General features: G+C 39.7%; 1 protein-coding gene across 2 annotated transcripts in view; it reads right to left on the bottom strand.

The window, feature by feature from the left end:
* Nucleotides 1–24,307, bottom strand: part of gpc1b (glypican 1b) — a 69,216-nt gene extending 44,909 nt beyond the window's left edge. The window contains exons 1-3 of one of the 2 annotated variants that reach the window (XM_085255167.1): nucleotides 24,163–24,307; nucleotides 23,892–23,980; nucleotides 23,186–23,763 (exon numbers count right to left, since the gene is read on the bottom strand). In XM_085255167.1, the coding sequence (XP_085111293.1) occupies nucleotides 23,186–23,360 (175 nt within the window). In that variant the 5' untranslated portion in view covers nucleotides 23,361–23,763; nucleotides 23,892–23,980; nucleotides 24,163–24,307. The remainder of the gene's footprint in view (nucleotides 1–23,185; nucleotides 23,764–23,891; nucleotides 23,981–24,162) is intronic. The other variant, XM_085255166.1, reaches the window with a different exon arrangement.
* Nucleotides 24,308–24,790: the final 483 nt, after the last annotated feature.

The raw sequence follows: 24,790 nt of genomic DNA, 5'->3' as shown, positions 1-24,790 counted from the left end.
AACTCTTAAATTGTTATTTTTTTATTTAATGCAGTTCATTTCTTTACGCTACTATGATACAAAGACCTCAACAAAAACCATCAGTCATTAGCTTAATCCCTATAAGCACACACCCCTGAGACTCCCACCGAACCATTTTCTAAATCCTAATAAAAAAATGTTGTCAAAGCCTCAATCAGGTCTTCTTTAATCCCCAGTAATGACTCATCAATGAGACATTAAATATTCCGTGATCTTATTATAGATCTCTGCTTGGAAAGAATATGACTGACACTCTCTGCCTCAGTCATCAGATCAAAGCACAAACAAGCCTCTCAGTTCCTCCCTTTGGTTCTCACATATCTCTCTCTCCCTCTCTCCTTGCCCCATGACTCCCTCACACACTCTTCCCTTTCCTTCCTTTGCCTTTGGCTGGGAATCTGGCCAACAAATCTGGGCTTCCAAAGAGCAGATCCATACTTGCCTGGATACTCAAACACTGGCTTGTTTCATGTATTGTCTAAGAGTCGTTAGCTTGGAGTTGTATCTCTGTCTATATCTTTTTGCGTTATTTGTCTACATTCAATATAAATCAAGATATCAGGGTATCATCATCTGTCGTTTGGTAAAAATGTCACGTTAACTAGTTTAAAGAGCGCAAGGTATTGGTTGTGTGGTGAAGCCGCTTCCACATACACTCACAGCATGTGGACATTTTCATAGGAGAAGAGATTTAAATTCTGATGTGCTCCTGTTAACTGACACTCAGAAACAGTATAAAGATGGCTCTGGGCTTCAATAAAGTTCCCATACATCTATTAACCAGTGAGTCATATTAAAAGCCTGATCTAAAAGAGGGTTTGACATGTGAACCAAAGCTGTACAAGGAAAGCCCTGTTTTGGCGATGTTGTCTGTGCATGGTGTGCGTGCCAAGCTGTCTATTTTGAAGTCAGGTCAGGACAGGCTAGCACTTCAGGCCTCTCTCAGTCACTGTGAGTCAGTAAATTGTCTTGACAACAGACGGATAGACACGGCTAACTGACGACCAGACAGAGCGACTGAAAAGAAAACAAACAGAAACATGTAAGTCACATGGCAGGAAAGAAGCGATAAGAGAATTTCAAATAAAGGAGCCAGGAAGCAGACCACAAACAAAGCCTGATGGGAAAGATTCACATTCAGCACACAAACCACTGGAAAGCAACCAAATGCCAAGGCAAAGATGAAGATGTTTAGGGAATGTCAAGGCTATTAAGCCTGTGGTTTCTACTTTCCTCCTCGCCTCCAAACAAGCCGATCTGTCAAACCACCATGTCACTCCATTTTCCACAATCAGGAACCAGGCCACCAAGTCATTGTTCTATGTAGGCCACCATCAGTGATGTCACACATCTCCTGCATTTTGCAAAGCAGCGTGGGCCTTGATAATTTACACATAATGACTGAAGAATCATTCCAGCTGTGCTTGTGCCTGTTGGGAAAAACAGGGGATTTTAGGAAACTGACTCATCGGATCTACAGGATGTTAGTGGCACACAAAGATGTTGAAGATCCGTCTAGTTTACTAGTAGCCTGTTTTATAGAACCCAAACATAGACTCAATTAGATTAAGATTTAAACCTTCCTGTGAAAGAGTGGTCAGCAGTGAGTCAAATACTACATTTAGATTTTAGCAAGGTACTTGAAATGAGGTAACCAAGTACAACGCAATGGATTTTGTTCTATAGCTTTAAATTAAACATTGCTCTAAGCGATTTCAGTAAATTCAATAAAAATAAGTTGAATGTTGACCACTAGCTGCAGCGTTTGCACATAAAGACGAGGTTTTACCAGTGTCCAGACCTTGATAATAAATTAAATCTTAAGAACTGATTCAGGCTTGGACACTTGATCTCTGCCAAACTAAGAAATAAAGGAGCAACATTCTTCTGCTAATGGCCAAAATCTGCAAATACTATTGACTTTGTCATGGGGGTAGCACTTGTTAGCAAGACAGGGCAAGGCTGACTGGTAACACAATGACCCTCTAAGTGTTGGCACAAGCTTAATGATGTGAAAAAATCATTAGCTCCCTAACTGCTTACTGGGGCAGTGGGCAGATTATGTGTAGTTAGAGAATTTATGTTCTGCTAAAAAAAAAAAAAAAAAAAAAATCCAAGCATTCGTGATGAGTAAGAACTGCAGAAAATTACTGCTACCTATAGCTGTAATGGAAATTACATCCATGAGAATTTAAAACTAATCTGCAACTCTGATGTTAAAAACTAAGTCTGGAATATACATGTATATATTTTTTAAATGGGAAACATATGCGCATGAGAACGTAGAACCGGAGATATATGAACATCACAGAAGTGTGTTGAAAGAAGAATTTAAGGCACCTTAACAAAGCCACAGAGCATGTATGGTGTTAAGATTTCCACATGCTGCCTATTAGGCCTCTAGAATTCAAAATTCTGGCATATCGCCCATATGGGAGCAGCTTCATTGTACTGCTCTGACAGGTAAATGTAGAAGATGTGTAAAGGAATGTTTCTATCTGTCACTCCCCTGTCTAATCCCCGTGTCAGTCCAGGCCTGAAAGAGAGCTTTTCATGGTTTCATCTATGAAACAAGAAAACCTAAATGCTTGTCAAAGCTGCACTCGTGAACTTGGGAGTGCAGCAGTTCTGTGCTTGTTGCATTCCTCTGACTGCCTGCCCCTTTCATTCGGTTCTTTTTTGACTCCCTTGCTCTGTCATACACTCTTTCATTGTGTTCCTCCACGAGCCTCTGTGCCTGTTGATGTCATATTTTCAGATGTGCTTCTGTTGTTTACCTTGATTTCTTGGTTTTCTTTCCAACTATACCTAAAGGTCTGTCTTGCTTGTGCTTTAGGGTATGGTAAAGTTGCTCCTTTATCAGTTTTAAAGACATCAGATTTCCCCAAAGATTGCTTTTAAAATGTGGGATTTTATTTTTACATTTTTTTTGGTCTTTCTTAAAAATTTTACTACTCGGTTAAGTGACGATTTTACTACTATCATTACACAGATGCTTGTTTCTTGTTTCTTAGCATTAGCTGTGTGATAGACTGATGACCCATCCAGGGTGGGAGAGGCTTCTGCCTTCAAACAACCTTATGTTGGGTAAGCAATTCAAATAATCAGTTGGTGCCTTGTAATACATGGGCATGTATAGTTTTAGCAGAAACTAGGAAATAAACTCCTGGAAAAAAAAAAACAATATAGCAGAAGAAATGTAAGAAGAAGAGGTTGAAGTCTGTGCTGTCCAAAACACTTGTAGTACTGTAAGTCTTCATGGGAAAATTGCAAGTAGCACACATATTAGCTAACATATATGTTTTAAGGGAGAAACAGAGAGGAATCTTATTACATTTTACCAACAGATCAAATTGTTGCTTTCTTTCAAAATGTCATAGAATTTTCATTTTCCTTCAGCTGCTCCAATGCATCGCAGTGAGTGGGACAAAGCTTGTCCACTGTCCTCCTTCACTGGAAACAGTCATTAAAAAGGAGCTGGATTGTGCTGAAAGGGTAGATGGTTATCCTCCCGGAGTGAGATAAAGGCAGAGGAGGAGGGCGGCAGAGAGATTTGGGAAGAAGGCCACAGGGAGACAGACAGGCCACAGGCTTTTGCTGAAAGGGTGGGTGGTTTAGCCATCCAACCAGAGAGGGAGGAGGAGAAAAGGCTGAGATAGAAAAAAAAATTACAGAAAGGGAAATGCTGGCAGGAAGAAAGGAGAGAATGAGGAAAGAAAAGAAATTAAAATCCTTCTCTGTTATATAGCTCATGATTTTCTGCCATGATGCATCAGAGGTCTTGACACCAGTGAAAAGCAGACATGGGTTAGCATGTACTTGGCAACATTACTGTTAAAGTTCTGTGCGCATAGCTATTAATACTCTGGGACCCATTTTCTCTTTCAATATTGTTCTATAAGCATAATAATTGGTTTCTATCGGCAAAATATTATACACAGTTTTGTTAAATAATAAGAAGACTGTGACTAAAACTACATTTTACTTTCATTTTTTAATCTAATGGAATTGTTCAACATTATGAACCGCATATATTGACTTTCTTATCAGGATGGCCCTGCAGCTTATTGCAACTTCATGAAATCACGCACACACATGGAAAAAAACTTATTAAATGCACAAAAATGCTTTATATACATCAAGCAAGACTAAAACCTTAAATGCTGCTGTTGGAAAATGTAATTCATTTTATATTGATAAACTGATTAACATTTCAGAGTAGGCTGAGAAAGAAGGACTGTTTAAGGAGGTAATATAATAAGCTATACTTTACTCCAAATTATCGCCCACCATATTATTAACGGGGAATGTAATTCCTCTTTCGGATTAGAGTGCCACCACCTGTCCCTCCCATCCAGCTGTGAGAAGGTGAATGCTCTTAAGTCCACAGGACATAAATGTGTTGAGTGAAGTCAGATCTTGCCTGACATCTGTAGCCTTTTCCTGCATCACAACTTCTAACAAAGCCCGTCGTTGTGTGGCCCAGCTTGTGCCCTCCGCCCACGCCCATCTAACAACCCAGATCCCACTGAACTGGCATCAGTCAATGGACAAAAACTGCTTTAATTAACTTCAGATCTGTCAGCTACCGCTGAGCTACGCCAAAGTAGGCATGTAAGTTCATGCCCCATTTGATCTTTATGGGGATTTTTTTCCCCTTAAATTAGAAGAGAGAAAGGTACACATATAATCCAGCAACTGAAAAAAAATCCTTACAGAAATTTGCAGCCATACATAAAACATAGGACTCCACTTTGATCTGATGCATGTGCACTTTTGTGCATTTATACAGCAGGTGTTATGTGCGTCCGTGTAAGCCTTTGATGTAGATGTCCTGATTTTCATAACAATATATCATTTGTACAGTGCAATTGTAAGAGCTCATTACCCAGAAATAAAAAAACACTGCAATAGTTGTTAGAAAAGTCCTGAATCTGTGTGTCGCTAACGTTTAATTAGCAGTTATACAAAATCTTCTACTAGGAGGGCGAAGTAACTGGTGGCAATAGGGGAACAGCAGCTTGATTCCTAGTTAGCAGTTATCTAACAGCTGGCTGGAGAGTGTTGTCACAATGGAAGGCTGGTTTCTTTTCACCTATAGTGCAAAAAAGGAAAAGCAGAAGAGAGGGGAGAGAGAGCGGGTGTTTCCATTGCAGCAAAGCAGCATCGCTTCAGAGAGTAAAGACAGTGAACATCAAAGCTGGCCCTGGGCTAGAAAGAGGGAAGACAGAAGAGGAGGGAAGTTAGAACTCACAGACAGCGGTCCCTACTGAGAATCTTGGGTAAGGAAGAAAAAAAAGGACATGGACTGGTTGAAAAAGATGGAAAGAAAAGAGAAAGTCAAAGCCAAAGAGAAGGTCTTTTTACTTCAGAAAAAGGAACACGAACTTGACAGAACGTTATTAAGGTGGCTGTCTACAGGGGTAGTCACCACTTGACTGCCAGGGCAGATGTCTATATCGCCTAATACTGCTGGACTGCTCAACAAATGCCTTTACAAGGGCTACACAAGGGTTTAACCACAAGGACAGACCTGCTCATAAAAGCACATATCTGCTCCACAATGTTCCACACAGACACATGCAGTTCAAGAGTACAAACACACCACAGAAATGCATAGAGGTTCACTGGAAATCCAAAATCACAAAAGGCTCTGTTTGCTAAACAAGCATGAAGCGCTATCTTGCAGACAAAAAAAGACAGCCACACCTTGAACGGATCTCTACAAGGACAAACAGAGACACGTGCACAAGCTCAAATCGCTTCCATCCACTTCCTCTTTCCCGACCTCAAGCGTTTCATTAACTGTGCTGCAGAGTGAAATGATAATTTCTCTTTGGACAGACTTTGCAGCAGTTAAGGGGGCAGTTAGCCATCTGAGCCTGCTGCTGTGAATGTGTTTCACTGGGTGGCAGATGGGTTCAGATGGCAAGAATTCACGGGGATGCTGAGAGACCAGGAGTGTGTTTCCCAAGGAGCTTAATTGAAAGAGATTGGAATCTAATCTGTGAGTAAACAGTCAGAGAAGAGCAGAAGCTTTCTTCCATCCATCATTTGCTACATCAGCAAATTTGAACAGGAAATCTTGACAAGGATCCGTTCTCACTAAAAACCTCCCAAATTTAGACACCAAGTTATAAAACCTAATACTGGAATGACTTGTGATTGGTGATGACTGAATGGTGTTATAATTATCCAAATGTTTTTCCTGTTGTGGCATGATAGGAAAGGCTATTAAGAATTACAGGTGCCACAGCTTAGACTGATTAAAATATTGATTTGATGATCATAGAGAAGCAGCAGCAGGTTTATCATCACTGAAGGACAACTTTCAACAGAGTATGCACAAAAATATCATTTAGTCATTTAGGTTAATATGAAATATAGCATTTTTAAACACAATCAGTTTAGTTTGAATGTAGATTAATAATCTATACAAACACAGATTTTGGCCCCATTTGTCATTCTGTGGTGTTTTAAAAATTAGTAATAACTAATTCCAAATTACATGAATTGAAGAGATGCAAACTTTAAGAGAAAAAGGCTGATGATTTTACTTTCTAAAAAGTTATTGTGGGTATTATTTTGTAATATACACACATTTTTGTTCTTCATCTTAGTTGTTTTCCAGATAATACCCTGTTGTGTTTTATGTAAGAGCACATATTATGTCAAAGAGCAGATGCAATGAGAGACTTTGTGCATGTAAATGGGAAATTATCATCACACATGAAACGGAGTTCCACAGGGTTCTGTGCTGGGACCTATACTTTTTACATTATGTGCATTTCCCTGAAGTAATATTATTATAAAACACTGCATACATTTTTATTTCTATATAAATGATACCCAGTTACATTTATCTATGAAGCCAGATAACAAATTCATTAAACTACAGGCATGTCTGAAAAACCTGGATGACCTGTAATTTCTTACTTCTAAATTCAGAGAAAGGCAAGGTTACTGCATTTGGCCCTGAAAATGTTAAAAAACATGGTGTCTAACCAGATTACCTTGGCCTACAGTAGCACTTTGAGGACTTTTGGAGTCATCATTGATCAGGATATTTCCTTCAACATGAATTTTACACAAATAAGTAGGACTGAATAGCATTTTGTCTCAGAGTGATGGTGAAAAATTAGTTCATGCATTCCCTGCTTCTAGGACAGACTACTGTAATTCATTTTTATCAGACTGTTTTCTAAAAAGCCTTTAGTTAATCAAAAAACAGTGCAGCCAGTACTGACAGGGACTTTAACGAGAGATCATATTTCTCCTTGTCTCCAATATTAGCTTGTCTTAATTGGCTTCCTATTACTGTAAATCCAGAATTCCTTCTCTTCACATATAGTCTTTATAATCATACTCTGTCATATCTTAAAGACCTCCCAGTAGCATATTAATCTAAAAGAGCATGTTGCTCTCAGACTCCAGGCTTAAATTTGGCTCCTAGAGTGTCTTAAAGTAGAATTGGAGGCAGAGCCTTCAGCTCTCAGTCTCCTGTCCTTTGGAACCAGCTCCCAGTTTGGATTCAGGAGACAGAAACCCTCTCTGCTTTTAAGATCAGAGTTAAAACTGCCATTTTTTGATAAAGATTATAGTTAAGGTTGGATCAGGTGACCCTGAAGTATCCCTCATTTATACTGCTATAGTCTAAAGCTGCTAATTAGCAGTATGATAACCACTCATTTAATGTCAGCAGAGTGTTTTGTATTACTATTCATCAGCCATGGAGTGATTAAATTATACAGTGTGGTTCCTGAATTTACAGAAAGGAAAACTGAAGGCAAAGGGCACATTGTATGCATCAAGGTAGTGTGTGTGAGTTTACTGCCTGCCCAGCTAGCTGAGGTGAAACACAGACATTGGCAAATAATTTAAGTTTCTATCAGCTCAGTGTCACACTCCAGTTTCCCATAGTCTGAGCAGCCTCAGTAACCCGAGGCTACACATCACTACCTCAGAGAGTAATGCAGAGGAGTTAGGCAGTGCTCCACCCACAGTTATTTAGTTATTTTGTATCCTTAGATTTTTCTGTTTCTGTTTTTTAATTTATTCATTTATTAATTCTTTTTTTTTTTCATTTTTCATTCATTTAGACATCATTCAAAGTGAGCAGGGCCAGGGAATGAGAAAGATAGCAGACCACATTTGTAAAAAATTCAAAAAAGAGTGACTTCTGGATAAGTGTGACAGCTGTGCTTAATCATGGCAAGCTAACCAAGAGAGATGTGAAGAGAGCAAAGAGTAAAAGAAGGCGAGGAAAGCTGACAAGAGGAAGTGAGAGCCTGAGGGGTGAAAAAAAGGTAAATTTAATTTCTAAAGTCATATCGGAAAACACTAGGAGCCTAAAAATGAATGGAAGCTTTAAGAAGAAAGTGGCTTCTTACAGTAATAGAGTTGATTCCAGTAAAAGCACAACTCTCTTGAGAAAGCATCCCAATATGGAACACCAGAACTTCTCTTTGTGTTTCTTTTATTGCAAAGAAAAGTAAAAAAACAGGAACATTGCTTTTTCTTTTGTTACGTTTTAAACGGGAAAGTAATCTAAAATTGCGTTATTAAATATATATTACTATAATAACTAGTAATTATAGATATATAGAAGTTCGTTTTGAAGAACAAAAGAATTCAGTATGTAGAAGGAGAATATATGATGACCAAAATCTGCCTGGGAAATGACCTACACAAGTCCCACTTACCTCGGTTCAGCCCTTTCAGTCCTCTAGGCCCTGGCCATTCATCAGCAGACATCACATGACAAACCAAAACCATTCATCCTGAGCCACAGCCTCTTCTGCCCAAAAGGATTTGTGATTCAATTTGACTGAGTGATGCCCTGGGCCTCAGGGCTGGGACTGAGTCTGCTAGGGTTTGCTGGGGAAGTAGGGTGCATGGTATAGGGACACGCAAAGGACAGACTGTATGACAGAGCGCTGCCACTACTGCTGCATCACAGCTACATGGTGTTGCTGTTCATAACATTGTTTTTAGAGGACACACAAAGCTGACAAATACAAAGACAAACACACATTTATAAGATGAAAAAATGATACAGCATGCAACTTTTCTTTGTAACAAGACAGATAATAAGATCAAGTGACTATAAAAGACGTGATTCTTAGTTAAAATTCAAAAAAGGCACACATAAAGAATGACATAATGAAACTGAACGTGTGTGAAAAAGTAATGATTTATAAACCCTTTGAATCATCTCTCAGCTTCTCTTTTTATCTCAGTAGGATGGTAGCAGGAGCATGAAAGATTTAAAGAGAAGGCTTTTAGTTTAAACCAGATCCTGGACTAAATACGCACACTCAGGCACAAAATGAAGAGCAGAGATGCTAGACTATCTCTGACAAAGCTTTCTGTTACAATCACCAATAATGTCACTGGATACAAACGGTGCAAGACAGTTGAGCTTCCCTTAAGGTGTCAAATACGACACTGATGAATCAGGGATTTCAGCTGAAATACACTGCTGCAAGATACCGAACTCACTGTATCACGTTCTGCATATTTTCAGTCAGCTGAGAGTTTCAGACAGGCTGCAGAGGAGAACAGCGTAAGATGAAAGACTGTGTCTATCCTTGCCTCCTACTGCCATGCCTTTATTACATTCCAGTCAGCTTAAAAACTGGCTGTGTTCCTGTTTCTTTCAACACAACCTTTCCAAACTTCAGGTGGTCCAGAATGCTGCCGTAAGGTAAGACAACACACCATAAACAACTGTCTTTAATACATTCTTTAACATGTTTTTTACTTTACTTTTTTGACTTTTTATCTTTGTACTCATGCTCCATCATCCATCATTTAGAAATATGTCCGATTTAGCTTGAATTATACTGATGGTACAGTTATTTTATATGTAAAGCATTTTCTTTCTGCCATGTCAATAAAGCTATTTTAAAACTTTCTTTTGCCACAAATTAGAAAAATGTGTTGTCTAATATGAGTGCTTATTAAAAAAAAAGAACAAAGTAATGCAAGACGAGTAGTTTTTGATAGGACAAATTGAAATACACTCGGATTTACATTTTATATGTTATAATCAGTGATTCAGGCATGCACTAAGGGTTGACAGAGTTCACTGGGAAGATTTAAAATATTTATGCAGGAATACTCTGCAGGGTGGGAAGAAGAGATGAAGACTGCAAAGGACAGGAAATAAGACAAATGAAACACTAATGAGTGATTCCAACTATAATGTTTGGTGTTACAGCTGAAGAGAAGCTGGGGAAAGCTAAATAAGTCATTGGCATTGGCAAGTTCATTTGTTCACTGCTTGCCCTCCTCAATAAACAAGCAGAGAAGAGTAAAAAGGGGGTGTTGACAGGGTACCGTAGAGGAAGCCCTTTTTCAGCATTTTGTTCAGTCATGTGCTGCCAAGTTGTATAGAGCCAAGCAGCTATAACATAGCATGAAAACATATCAGTATTTCCTTACACGTGTTCCAAACTGGCTTTCCCCTACTCTTTTATTTTTAGGCAGACAGATATACAGGAGCACTACTAGCAATTAGGTGGTTCATATGGCATGTCTATTTGGAGGTTACGATGCTCATAAACAGGCAAAGAAAAGGGAGACACACTGAGAAACTGACGAGAGTTAGTAAAATTGGCTGGTAAAGGGAGTGGACAGACGGGAAGGGGAAAAAAGAGCATGTTAAGGAAGAAGTGAATAGTGAGTCAGAAAAGTGGTGGCGGTGGTGATATGTGTGTGTGTGGGGGGGAGGGGGAGCCATAGAGGTAAAGCTTTGGGTAATAAAAACTAATCTTATACTAGCAACCAGGATGACAACTGACAGTAATTGCATATTTTCCCCCTGTAATTATGAGCTTTTTTTATGCGACCCTCTTCTCACAAGGTTTTAGTAATTCTCCGGTCATTTCCTGCTCCTCCATCCTCAGACAGTCACTCTACCTCCAAAATTAAATCGCAAGGGCTGGTCAAGCCAAATAAGCAAACCACCATGAACTACTCAGGCCTTTCTTGGTCACAAATAATGCTTGACAAATGATGTCACATGAAATCAGATCTCACTATTTAAATAGAGAAGAATGTGCTTAGAAAGCACTAAATCTGACAGAAGATGAGAGTTGGAGTGGACTCGGATTTTTTTTTTTTTTCTAAATGGAAGAAACTGCTTTACCAGAAACTGGATGACAGAGATCTTCAAAAGACTGAAGTGCACATTTAGAAGAACGTATTTGAGTATCCTGTTTGCTGCAAGAACTAATGCCATGAAAGGCCAGTGATCTTTACAGTTTATTGCAATTAGAAAGTTGAGGTCCCAAAAATGTACCAGATGGAGAAGCAAACATGCTGTGGGATCATGGAGTTTTTGAAAGTCTGTTAAAACTGCTAAACTGAAAGTTTCCACTGTAAACACGTTCAAACTAAGAGCAAAGGAAGATGGTGCATGTAGGAAAATAGATTTACAGGAAGAATCGAAATGGCATTAATACTTTTTTTTTTATAAAGAAGTCATTAATCAGCCATAGCCAGATCTTTAATTCATTTTAAAAAATCATCGCATGACCTTTATTCATTAGGAGCACACTTTGTCAGAGCCATGCTGAAAATCTAGCCTATGCATTTGTTACTTCCAAGTTGAACTAGCCTACTGTGGTTCCTTATTATCAGGATGTTCCAATAGTCCTATAAAAGCCCTCCATCTGATCTAAAACACAACTGCAGGAGTACTGACAGAAATTAGAAAAAGAGATAATTTTTCTCCCATATTAAGTTCTGCTCAGTGGCTCCCAGTAACAGTCTGAAAAGGTTTTAAAATTCTCCTCCTTACATAAAAAGCCCTTAATGGCCAAGCTCCATCATATAAAAAGACCTCTTAGTACCATATTATCCCAACAGAGCACTTTGCTCTCTGAATTCAGGCTTACTTGTGGTTGTTCGAGTTTCCAAAAGTAGAATGTGAAGCAGAGCCTTTTAGTTATCAGGCTCTCCCCTTCTGTAGTACCAGCTCCCAGTCTCTGCCGGGCAGACAGACGCCCTCGGCACTTTCCACTTTTACTTTAAAAAAAGGAGGAACCTATATTGTACCATATATTTATCTATTGCTTAAGAAATAAAAGCAAATAAATAAAAAATTACACACGCTTTAAAAAAAAAATCTGCTTATGTGCAAGTAAAACCACCTGACTGTATTTTACACTGCAGGTGTGCCTTTTAGTTAAGGTGCAGGAAGAGCACTGGGCCACAGTAGTGTGGGGAGCAGCACCTTATGGTGTGATTGGCACTCCTCTGCGACTTTGCTAATCAGCTTCTCCCTTTTATGCAGTCGCGTGCTGGGGCCGGATGGCACACACAGTGAGACTTCACGGCTGACGCTGTGCTGTGCACTGAGCTAAGAAGACAAATTTCCTTGAGTTTTTTAAAGTTCAGTATGCAGGGCAAGCACACAGTTTCTTTTTGCTTTTTTTTTTTACATTTGTGTGTGTGTGTGTGTCTGCACAGTGGTGAAAATAACCTTTATCTGTGTCGCAGAACCCATGGTAGTGGCAGTCCCTCCTACAACATTATTGACAAAAATTTGAAATAACTCGTAAAAAATCTATACATCCTTCCAAGCTGAAATCTTCCCAGCATGCCTCTTATGTGTGACAGTTCCTATATCACTGACCTTTTGATAAATGCTACACTTCTATATATTTGACTACCAGGACCTCAAAATGAGACACTCTACTTTTCTGCTCTTTATGTATTTATATGCCATTATCCGGTCGTTAAGGACGTCACTAGCCGTGTCTGGGCCTAAACTCCGCTGCAGGTCCATATATCAAACGATCACTATGGCATTACTGAGAGTTGAAAAACTGTCTAAAGTCTTTCATCTTTAATAAAATGATCAGCGTTCTGCTCTACCAGGTGTAACAATTGAGTTTAACATCCAGGCATCCATGAAAATGGAATTTATGACATTTAACGGAGTTAGAAATTAGCAGGAAGTTAGCTTGCTAGCTTCTATCTAAATACAATATAGCATGTCCTGACTGCGGGGTTTTGGAAACAAATTAAAACGTACAGCTCTGTTATCACTTCCAACATAAATGAAGACAGAAAACTAAACAGCAGTGACGTTTGTAGGGTTACTGAAGTTGGGCTAGCTGGTATATAATGATGTGCTACGTGACCGCTAGCGACACAGCTATGTTAGCATAATATAAACAAGCTAACTTTCTTTCCACTCGATAAAAGTTAACGTGAGTGTTCTCGGTGGTCAGGAACAAATGTAATCGCATGGCAGGATGCTGTAAAAGGACCAAACTTCAGCCAGGAGAACAACTGAGATAATCCATCCACAATACGAGGTTAGTCATTCATATACTGCTGCATGGGCTGGGCTGTAGTTACATCCTAAGGATTTAAAAACTGAGCTTAAATAAATGATTAGCGGTAATAAAAGCCGAGGGAGGTCAAAAGTGATCACTGACTGTTTTAGGAGCTTTTTGAGATTAAATAGAAGAAAATACAAAACATTAAACACGTTAACAACACAAAAGCCATATTAAACGCAGACTACTTTAGGCCCGGAAGTAGGATTCGTCACGTCATCACTTAACGACCGGATTGCATGTGATATGTCTTATTGTCTCTCCCTCATAGTTTCATAACTCCTTTCTAGTCATTTTTTCTTATGTGTCCATCTGCCTTTGCCAGCTAAGCTGCATGTTAATAATCTGTTATTACTGGGCCAACCCACTGTCCACCTTTTACTGTTTGTTGCTTCTAAATACACGTCTCTTCTCTCTCCACTCGCCTCTCATCAACCAGTCGAAGCACAGGCCAGGTTCTCTTTGAGATGTTAAAAAGTTTTTTTTTTTTACAACTGGTTTAATTGTTGGGTTTCTCTCTAAAATATTGTAAAAGATTCAAATGAAATGTTTAAGAAAATACATGTTGTACTTCTTCTCATATTGTTTATGTATCTCTCTACTAAAGCTTGGAGGACAGACAACTCAAACGCAGCTCTTGACTTTCTATAGAGCCAACCATATAGCCATATGGAGCCATGAAAATCACAAAAGAGCAACAGAAGCAAACCAGCTATGTTTTTGCAGCCCATCTGCAAACATGCAGTAAATTTGCAATGAAAATTAAATGAATTCACAACTTCCTCTGCAGGAGCAGATATGGAAAGAATGAGAGCGATAAAAGCTCAAAGCCAGAAAAGACTTTGGGAAAGAGGAAGTATGCAGCGGGAGGAAATAATTAGAGTAATAGAAAATAGTGTGAAACAGTTTATCTCGCTGAGAGAAAATCTTCAGGAAATTATGAATTCCCCACCCAAAAAAAGCAGTAATAGCTATTGTGTGCAGGCACTTGCCTATAGCAGCTAAAAAATCCTCCAAATGACCAATTAAATTTTTTTTTAAAAAGTCAGAGCTGGAGATTTGATAGAGCAGAAGAGAATGCGGCAACGTGTCTGCATCCAAAGTACGGAAACACGCTCCGTGGAAGGGATTACAGAGAGTGATGTTTACACCTCGGGGGAGAGGATGAGAAAACGAAGACAAAGAGGATATTCACGACTTGAGAACCACCTGGGAAGCCTGCGTCTCTCACACAGTGATTCAGAAACATGTGTACTTGCTGAAGGTTTAATAACTTGCAGTCATGTTTCTGCCCATTTTCATTGCACAAAGATGTCGCCTATGTTTTCCTCAGTGCGCTAATAAAAAGGGGGTGTGCAGTTGTGGGATATGCTGCTATACCTGTGTGTGCAATATTAATTCAGTTTCTACTGTGCATGCCAGATGTCATTGGACAAATTTTAGGTATTCACTTCTTTCTTTCTTTCTTTTTTTTTTTTTAACAACTTTTTATTTTCTCTTTTTATTCACCGGCACAATCTCTCTTAAACGCCCATTTCAGCTTTTTTTTTATATGTTTGTAGATATAAGTCTGACAGCTGTTTCCATGGATTCTTTTAATTATACTGCGTATACAGAACTGGATCTGAAGTGAAGGAAGCGCTTAGGAGTGTGCCGAAGCTTCACAAGAAGCATTAGTGAGAAAATGTAGCTGCCACACACAAATCATTTCAAACAGTGGAATACAAAGCATTTCCTAGTCATATGGCTCAACACTTAGCTGATAGTCACAAGTGCATTCTTTCTCTGCTTTAAAACTAACATCTTGGGGAGTGGGATGGTCTGTAGGAAAAAACAATAATTTGATCATCATCTTGGGCTGTTGTAATCTCTAATCGCCATTTTTTCATAGGTTTCATTGATTATTTATTTCAGGGATTCATGCACAGCCTGTGAGATTTATAAACTCAGGCAACAGGAAAACAAATCAATCAATAAAATATAAAATAAAATACAAGCTGAAGATTTTTCTTTCTTTAGAAATCACTATTTTTGAAGAAATCTGCTCCAAATACCCAATAAACAGATACATGTATCATCAAGACAAAGAAATTGGTAATCACAATCAAACAGTCAAATGAATACTCCAACTTCATACATGCATTTGCATCTACTAAATTTGTTGCTGTAATGCTGTATAGGCATAGGATTTCCCCTCTGAGGAGCGTCTTAGCTGAAGTACAAAGATCTCCCAGCATATCCTGTGGTTCACACCTGCAGACGGAATATATGTGTGTTTTCTAGGGTGTGTCACATTGCAAAAACAAGAAAGAAAATCATACTGCATGACCTCAATTGAAACGGCAGTAGCCATTGGTTTGTCTTTGAAGCAGCTGGAGTAACAGAAAGAACGCTCTCATACAGCCGTAGCAAGATCCTTGACACTTCAAATTCTCGCCTAAACTAAAGAAAGCACAGCTGGAGGGGACATGAGTCGCAGCAGCATGGCAATGGTACACATGCACATTAACGTAACTGAAGAAAAAGCTAAATACAAACGTCTGCAGTCATGCACAAACACAGTTTTGCACATGAGGACAGAAAATGAAAAGAAAGCCGTTTTTAAACTCTAGGAGCCGTGCACGGTGCACACATTCACGGCACACCCACGAAGATTCACTTCTAGGCTCGTGGAGACACCGGGTACACATGTGCACACACATCTGCACCCAACCTTCCCCTTTCCCTGCTCCACTATCCCCCACTCGCTTCCACACACATAGAAACATACACACAACTAGAGACACTGAAGGAGCTTGCTGTGATGAGGGAATAATTCTCCTTTTGACACAACCAATTCCTCTGAAGACAAAAGAGGAATCATACACTGACACACTGCTGCCCTCTGAGGGAAGCAACACACAAGCCCCTGATTCCACACACACACACACACACACACATGCCTGATGCAAAGACACCGCCACCCCCTGTTATCTGTGCTGTCATCTGTGTGTCTGCTGTTTCTGTGTGTGCGTTCACATAGAGGGCTCTACATGTGAAGTCCTTCTCTTGCATTTGATAAGTGACAGTGAACATAAGACAATGGGAGCCCAAGATGAGAGAAGAGGAAGTGGTGGCTGTCAGTGAAACTCACGTAGGTCAGAGAGGAAGCAGATGATGCTTGTCAAGATAGTACATCACATTCTAAAAGCCAGCCGCCAGTCTCTCAGACCACCTCAATTTCTTACCTTTTACAAGGTGTGGGAAATAGTTGTCATTTTCTGACATTAGTCATAGGAAGTGAAAACAAAAATAACAGCAGGTTGGTCAGTCTGCCAAAAAAAATGAGTCAAATTAAGTAGTTGATGCTTTCCTCCGGCACATTTGCATGTTTCTAACAGGCTTTTCGAGAATAAACAGTGATTACACAAGGACTTTTTAAAAAGAGGTTGTTTTCCTTTAACCGTTTTCCTTGTCATAATTTATCATTTTTTTGTGTGTTATATTTATTTATTTCGTTTTCTTACAGTTGGTTAAGAGGGCGGGGCAGGACAAGAAAAACCAAGCAGACCAACCAGGGCAGGCCAAGTCAGTCAGCAGTCCATCTCTCTCTCTCTCTCTGTGTGTGTTAACTTCAAACATGCTGTGGTCTGTTTCATGCTCCCTGCAGCCCATTATGGCTTAATGCTTCAAGAGGCTTCTTACTGACTTCAGCATTTAACAACTTTGGTGTTTTCAGTTGGTACACTAGCACACACACACACACACACACACACAGAAATGCACGCTCACAAACACTCTTGTGCTACACACAAACAAGCACAGACAGGAGCCCAGATGCAGGAATTGACAGACTTTAAACTGCAGCAGAGTTATGAGCCTGCACGCTGTGATACTGAAACAACTGTTGCTTTTGCTTTAATCTGTTTGAAGAGGAAGACCAACAGAAGCATGGGGCTTTATGCTGACATCAACCTTCAAATAAGCTTCAGCTCTCTTATCTTCGAGTCAGTTAATGAGTTCCATTCATATGTAATTCTGTGTGATCAATTAGTTATCCAGCATAAGGAGAATAAGAACACCACATCAGTGGGGATAAGGGATAGAGATAGGGCTAACACTTATCTCAACACACACAGTATTTTCTATTTATGTTTAAGTTTGCTGAGTCCCTTTATCTACAAAGAGTCCTTTATAGAAAAGGGACTACACGTGTGATCATTTATCCATCCGGCTTACATGCTTGCATAACTTGTGCACTGCAGACTTGCACTGTTGGATGTGTTAGTGTTAAAGTGTAACGAAATTCAACCTAGTGAGATAATTTAAGAAAAAAACTATATTTTTTTTCTTTTTCTTTTTCTACTACGTAAGGATACTTAAGGCAAAAATGAGCCAAATACACCTAAAAAACATGTAACTTAAGACATTAGGTTGTTATATTAGTAGAATTTCAAACTCAATACAGATACCCAGAACAATACAAGCTATTTAATACCACTGTCAGAACCAAGGGAAAAAAAATGACCAGTGTGATAGCGTTAAATTGCCATCAACAGACAGACAGAACAGACATTTGGTGCCTAGCACCGACATTAACATTGCCATTTTATTATTAGCCCTAGCTGCTAGCCACTACCTTAATGATAACAGATGGCTAATGTGGCTATGGGGTAACTGCTAACAGTTAAAGAGCTAACAGTTAAAGCCGTGTGCCAGCTCAGTTAACATTTATGGGAACTATTCAATACTTCAGTGTTGTTAAAACTGGAGCTTTACTGACTTTAATCTAGAATTCCCACATAAAGTGTTGTTCAGTGTTGTGAACATCAACTACTTCAGCTGGTAGCGAAGAGACAGGCCTGCCTATGTGCATTTGTGAAGTGTGCAAACTGGAAATGCTAAAGACTGCACTGCTGGTATTGGCACTTTTGCAAATGACTAATGTAATCTGATTGCCTTTTTTTTTAGAATCCATCAGTGTCTGAGTACCGATTTTTTTATTTGTTTTGACAATCCTGCTTGGACATGGACGTGACAAGAATACGTCCACCTGCAGTCACATTTATGCAACACGTGTATTTAAGCTGAGATGTTGCATTTAAAGGCAAGGCAAGGCAAGGCAAGTTTATTTGTATAGCACAATTCAACAACAAGGTGATTCAAAGTGCTTTACAGAGACATTAGAAACAAGAACAAATAAAAAGCATGATTTAAAATTGATTAAAACAAGCAAATAACCTAACTAACTAATTAACAAACAAACAAACAAACAAACAAACAAACAAACAAACAAAACAGTATATAAAATCAAAACAGATAAAATCAGAACAGTAGATGAAATCAGTAGTTAAATGTAAGTTTTGAAATTTAAGCTTAAAGTGTGGATTTGGTGCTTTATTCAAATGCAGCTGAGAACAGGTGAGTCTTCAACCTGGATTTAAATAAACTGAGTGTTTCAGCTGATCTGAAGCTTTCTGGGAGTTTGTTCCAGATATAAGGAGCATAAAAGCTGAATGCAGCTTCTCCGTGTCTGGTTCTGACTCTGGGAACTGATAAAAGACCGGATCCAGATGACCTGAGGGTCATCTGGAGCACTTAAAGCACTTAAAGCATTATTTCCACAAATATTAACCATACATCTAATCACAGTGCAATTATTTCGATGGCTATATGTATAGAGACTGAGAACAGAGTCCCTAGGACTGCTTTTACCGAGTGTGCTTTCATTATATACTTCACAGCAAAGGAAACTAACAAAGGGGAAAAAAAGTAAATGTAAAATGTAAAACTAATATTTTAATAGTGCAAAGTGCTTAACCAAGCTTGTCTTCATTTCCTGCAAACGCACTTTCATTATAGTATAGCTCTTTGCTGTTACAATAACATAATGCATCCACTTGAGAGTAAGCTAATAAGAACACAGTGGGACAATGATGTCCAAATAATCTGTAAGACTGTGGAATTATTTTTTTTATTATCCTTACTGGCATGAGAGTACATTGCTGAGGGTGCATAAATGATACGACACCACAAGCGTCTTACTGCAACTTTCCAAATATAATCTATATTTTAATAAAATACCCATTTACTTTGGGAGGCTTTTTAGCCTTTATTATGATAGGACAATTGAAAGTCCTATCATAAAAACCCCAGAGCAGATTTGAACATGGGCCTCTGCAATAGCCATACAAAAATAGTGCTGCTCAAGATAGTAAGCAATACTAGCACCCATAATTTCACCATTTACTATTTGTTTGCTGTTGTGGAGTTGATTTTGCAGCCTTTCTGTGGCTTGCCAGCTTTTTTTTTTTTTTACTGGCAATGGACTTCTTCTACATTTAACCTCTGGCTGAAAAGAGGAGTAAGGGGAAGCAAACACTCTTAGCAGCCAGTATTTTAATATTATTAATTTAATATTATTAGCCTTAGTTAAAGAGATGAGAGGAGTAACCAGCTTTTAACTTCAGTGCTACTTTCCCCCCCTAAATTCTAAGTGAAGCTGTCGAGTTCAAAACATTCTCATACTTCTCATGGTGGGCTGCCATACAGACCAGTCCATATTTCCAGCCACAAGCCAGTCTTTAGTCAAGAAGAGTTCCTAGCAGCCTTGGTAAATAGCAGTCCTACTGTATCATTAGCCAAACACTGGTTATAATGACACTCCAGAGCACTGTGCAACTCACAGTCAGTGTGTAGCAACCAGCAACCAACAACACAAATACAGCATGGGAAAATCAATGGCATACCAAAATGTTACCAGCCTTCCTGCAGATGTCTCATACAGCTTGTCTCTTTGTATAGGCTTATGTGACATTGAGGATCTAACGCTCGATGGCTGCCAACTGCTTTCAAAGAGTGCCTGGCGCCTCTCTCTTTAAGAGCCGATGAGAGAGAAACACAGAGAGATGAAGAATGTCATCCCCTGAAAGACAACAGGATAAGTCATCAAGACTGTCATGATGGGGTGGGACAGGGAGGGGGCAGCGCAGCGAGGAGACATAAAAATCAATCATCCATTTTTGGTAAACATGGATGAAAAAAAAAGCTGTTTCCAAAACTGATTACACTCTACAGAGCCGAAATAGCATCATCATGCTCATTTAAAAGCATCAATCAGCTCACTTTAGCCCCTGTGAACTTGTTTAAGGAGCTCAAATTATAGTTCCCCCATGGTCCGGTAAGCATTACGTCAACACAGTGATAACAAACAGCTCACCCTTAACTCAATAGCTCTCCTCCTCGTGGCTTTTTCTGCAGGGCAAATTACTTAAGAGTAGGGGACTATCCAAGATGCTAAAGGAGGCACATCCATGTGCATCTAGGAACCTTTATTCACTGCTGACTGAGGATAATCAGATGGAGCCTGTGATATGGGGTCAGATTTACTGCACATGTATACTTAATGCCTTAAAAAAGTCAAATTAACAGAAATGAACTTAGTTCAGAACTTGTCTATCTTGTTCAAATTTGATTTACTTAGATGTCCGCACTCCATGCTCAAGATTTATACATCTTAAAAAAGAAATTTAGTGTTTGGCTCATAACTGCACGAACTGCTTTCCATGCCTGAGTAATAATTATTTCATAAACTGTGCAGTGGCCATGAAAAAAGGATTTCAAAGTACTGAAAGTCGACATCATTTTCACAGTTGGAATCCAACTCTTCCTCCCAAAACTGAGTCACTCAGCATGTGACCTTGAGTCAGGCCCAGCCAATACTTTACGCTGATCGAACCCCCGTGTCACAGCAGGAAACAAACTCTGCAAATGTCAGAGATCAACTGCAGCATTCGGGCGGCTCATATTTTGGAGGAATAAATTAAATCCTTCTTTTTTGGTTTTTTTTTTTACACGATTTTTAAAATGCCTCAATTGAGCACCTGAAGTGTATTTTATGCTAGAGAACAAAAATATAGAGACACAAGGAAAGTATTGCTGATGTGCAAAGCCTACCCATTGTTTCATCTGTCTTTTTTCTCATCCTCAGTTCCTGTGTCTCCCTCTCCTCTCTCACTGAGGAGGCATTGACCCCAAACTTAAGTAAGCTCCACGTCATTGATTGAAACAAGTGATACAGTTAATGTCGTGACAAGACAGATTCCCTCTTTAAAGCATTATGGATTACAGTCATTTAGAAGAAGGGGGTATCTCTAAGGAACCAGGGCTGGTGTTAATTCCGTCAATTGATTTATTCAATGTGTCTGTCAAGTAAATGAGAAGTGTCCACTTACCACTTGGCCCTTTACTGCTAACTAAAGATAAATGGAGTGATTTTTTTTTTTTACAGTTTCATCTGCTTTCTATAGCACTGTCAAATTTGATCTTTTCAACTACCCTACCTAAGAGTGTAATCACTTGAAAGGGTCTACTTTGCGTTATCGTGCTCCCCATTCACACTCATCCTGTTGCCTCTCAGAGAGAGCTCAACATTAAGCAGAAAACTAAGAGAGTTTAAAAAGAATATCTGACTTTTCTAAACCACATCCCCCCCCCCCCTTTTTTTTTCCTGCATCCACACTGTGTTGTGTTAGAACTTAACCGGAAAACAGATCACAGTTTTGTGCAAGGGTCAAGGGTGTGAGATGCGTGACACTCTTGTCTCGGAACTGTTCAGTCTGTGCTGACCAACCTCTCAATCTTCACAGGGGAGGCGAGTTTATCTGCTGCTGCTGGCTCTCGGGACGGGGAATTGGACAGTGGAGGAAAAAAGTGTATGTCAATCTGGGATAGGAAAAGGTGTCTTTTTGCAAAATCCAAATGTAAATTGAGTAGATTGCTTTGTATGTGTTGCCATCTACTTTTTTTTTTTTTTAACTTTTCTTTGAAAGGCACTTGCTGCATTCAGAGTCTGCGGAAATGGAAAAAGTTCAAAAAGAGTTTAAAAGTGAGTGATGTTCCATTTGAATCTACATAAAAAACGGGACCATGAGCATAGATGTCCTGTCCTTGCATGTGTGATACTGTAACTATAGAGCAGAAAAGTGTGTGTGTGTGTGTGTGTGTGTGTGTGTGTGTGTGTGTGTGTGTGTGTGTGTGTGTTTATATGCTTGAAAGCATTGCACTGAATTCCAGGGGAGGCAAACATGCAATCATCTAAACTGCAAAGGGGCTTGTGACTGCCTTACATCAGCCCCTGAATGACACAGTGAGCAGCATCATATTTGCATGGTTACAGCACATGGTCAAGTGACTGGCAATTTATAGGCTGGCAATTCCCCACAAGAGGATGACACAGTTTAAAGAAGAGGCAGAATTAGGGAGCGTCTTTAGGAGTTAGCAGCTTTTTTTTGTTTCTCTAATGAAGGAAAACTGAAAGTGAAGCACATATCATATATCTGTGTTTCCAAAATGCTGAGTGTGGGATGATTTCTCATAGTTTTGATCAGGAATCAAATAGACAGATTGCCTGGGCTGTCATACTATCTTTTCAAAGCGGTGTTTCATCTTAAGACATACAGAGCTCTTGTGCTTTACCATGTGACATGAAAGATGGATATCTTCTCTGCTTTCAGTTACACCAGAAAAAAAACCGAAAAACTTTTTGATGAAGGCACCGTTGAGTTACAATTTCCTGTAGATCCTCTGTGTGCACAAAATTAAGAGTTTGTGAACCAATGTCATTTATACACAACTTGGATATACACAGCCTAGTGGTGACTTTGTCCCAATCAGTCTACCATTCTTAGCGGGATTTTGCAAAGAGATTATGATACTGTTTAAAGCAGCTGTGTGGCTCTTACGGGTATAATTAACGTGTTTTTGCGTGTCATTTACAGTTTTAGGGGTAAAGATGAGGTGTAGTGCGCACAACACGAACAAAAGCTTACCTGATATTTCAAACTGAGGGACATCTTCCACAAGGAACCCCTTTCCTTTGTAAAACACCTTGATATCAGAACAACTCCGGGCTTTGCTCGTCCCTTTTTCCCCATAAGCTGGTGCCGCTAGAGAGCACACTGCCAGCGCCGCTATAATGAAGGAATCCATGCCGGCCGACCACATAGAGTCTAATTGTGTCTATGGACTCAGTCAAGTGCAAATCCGACCGAACACCGAGTTCTACTCGGAGTAGCAGACTCCCGGCTTCTTTAAATTGGGGTTGCTTGGCCCTGTTGTGCGTAAAATATCCTCCACCTTCCTGTCTTCCCTCTGCCCCTTCAGTGCGTCTGCTAAGTCTGTGTCTGCAATCCGCACACTGCTGCCGGCACAGGAGCGATTCCTCCAAGCGCAGAGGTCCCGTCTCTTCTCACTTCTAAAGCTGGCCGCTGTGAAGAGGGCAGGAGCTTTCTTCCCCCCCCTCAATTAATCTTCTCACGCAGATTGCCAAAATGAGCGGGTCTCTTCTCTCGTATATCCAATGATTTTCTTGTCTTTTCTTTTTCTTTTTTTTTCTTTTTTGGCTTACCTGCTCGGAGAGAGGCGGAAGATAAAAAAAAACAGGTTAGCCGCTTTTAAAAACAAAGAAACAAAAAAATAGTCAAAATTGCAACGTGCTGGTTAAAAACCACGCAGCTATGTTGTGTTGATTCATACCTACCGGTGACGAGCTGTGTAAAGAGATGTACAGAGGCAAGTACCGCAGCTCAGGGGTTTCTGGACGATGCTGTGCCAGCGCTACCACTCTGTGGAGTGAGAAGGAGGCGGAGAGAGAGGGAGAAAGGGGAGAGCGAGAGAGAGAGCGAGAGAGAGAGAGAGAGAGAGAGAGAGAAGGGGGAGCGCATAGGTTTCTTGATACTCTTCCAATTTTTGTTTCATTCTGTTGTATCTATTAGTTATTTTTGGACACGTTTCAGAGTAAACTTACAGTTTAACAGGTTTGTTTAGCTTTGTGAAGCCTCCGAGGCATCCTGGTAGTCTGTGCACGATAAGGTGGTCTGGATCTGAGTTAAAGAACGTCCTCTACGCCTCTGACAGCTTGTTAGCCACCGACCGGGTGTCACAGATGAATTGTGGGCCCGCCCCTGTGCCCAGGTGCCCACCCACAATACAGGTCAGCCCTGAGAAGCGTCTCCTCCAGTCTGCAGAGCATTTGTGTACATCACTCCTCAAGGTGCAATTACTCCGCCAGCAAGTCATTACCTGCCTTGATGCCGTTCCCGGCTTACCTGTCACCCGCTGAATGCCTTCGTTAACTTCATTTTCTGTACGTGTTAATATCAAGCCCGAGAATGAACAAGCCCGAGAATGTTTTTAAATTGCTTTTAGGCCTCATGTGACCTTTTGGGCATCAAACACGCTTTTATTATATGTCAAGTAATGACCCTTCACGTCCTATTGGTTTATTGTAGCATAGATGTCAAAATAACAAAAAGTTGAAAAGATAATCTACATTTTTAGTTTATTCATTAGATTTAATAGGATCAGTGACTTCAAACACTGCAGGCAGTGTTTCTTTTTTCCTTCCTTCCTTCCTTCCTTCCTTCCTTCCTTCC

This window comes from Mchenga conophoros, linkage group LG18 (assembly GCF_057382185.1).
Source record: "Mchenga conophoros isolate Kocher_MC1m ecotype Shallow Benthic linkage group LG18, M_conophoros_male_GT1.1, whole genome shotgun sequence".
In the NCBI taxonomy this organism is placed as follows: Eukaryota; Metazoa; Chordata; class Actinopteri; order Cichliformes; family Cichlidae; genus Mchenga; species Mchenga conophoros.
Note: the sequence above shows the minus strand (reverse complement) of the source record. Positions and strands in the feature narration are given on the sequence as shown.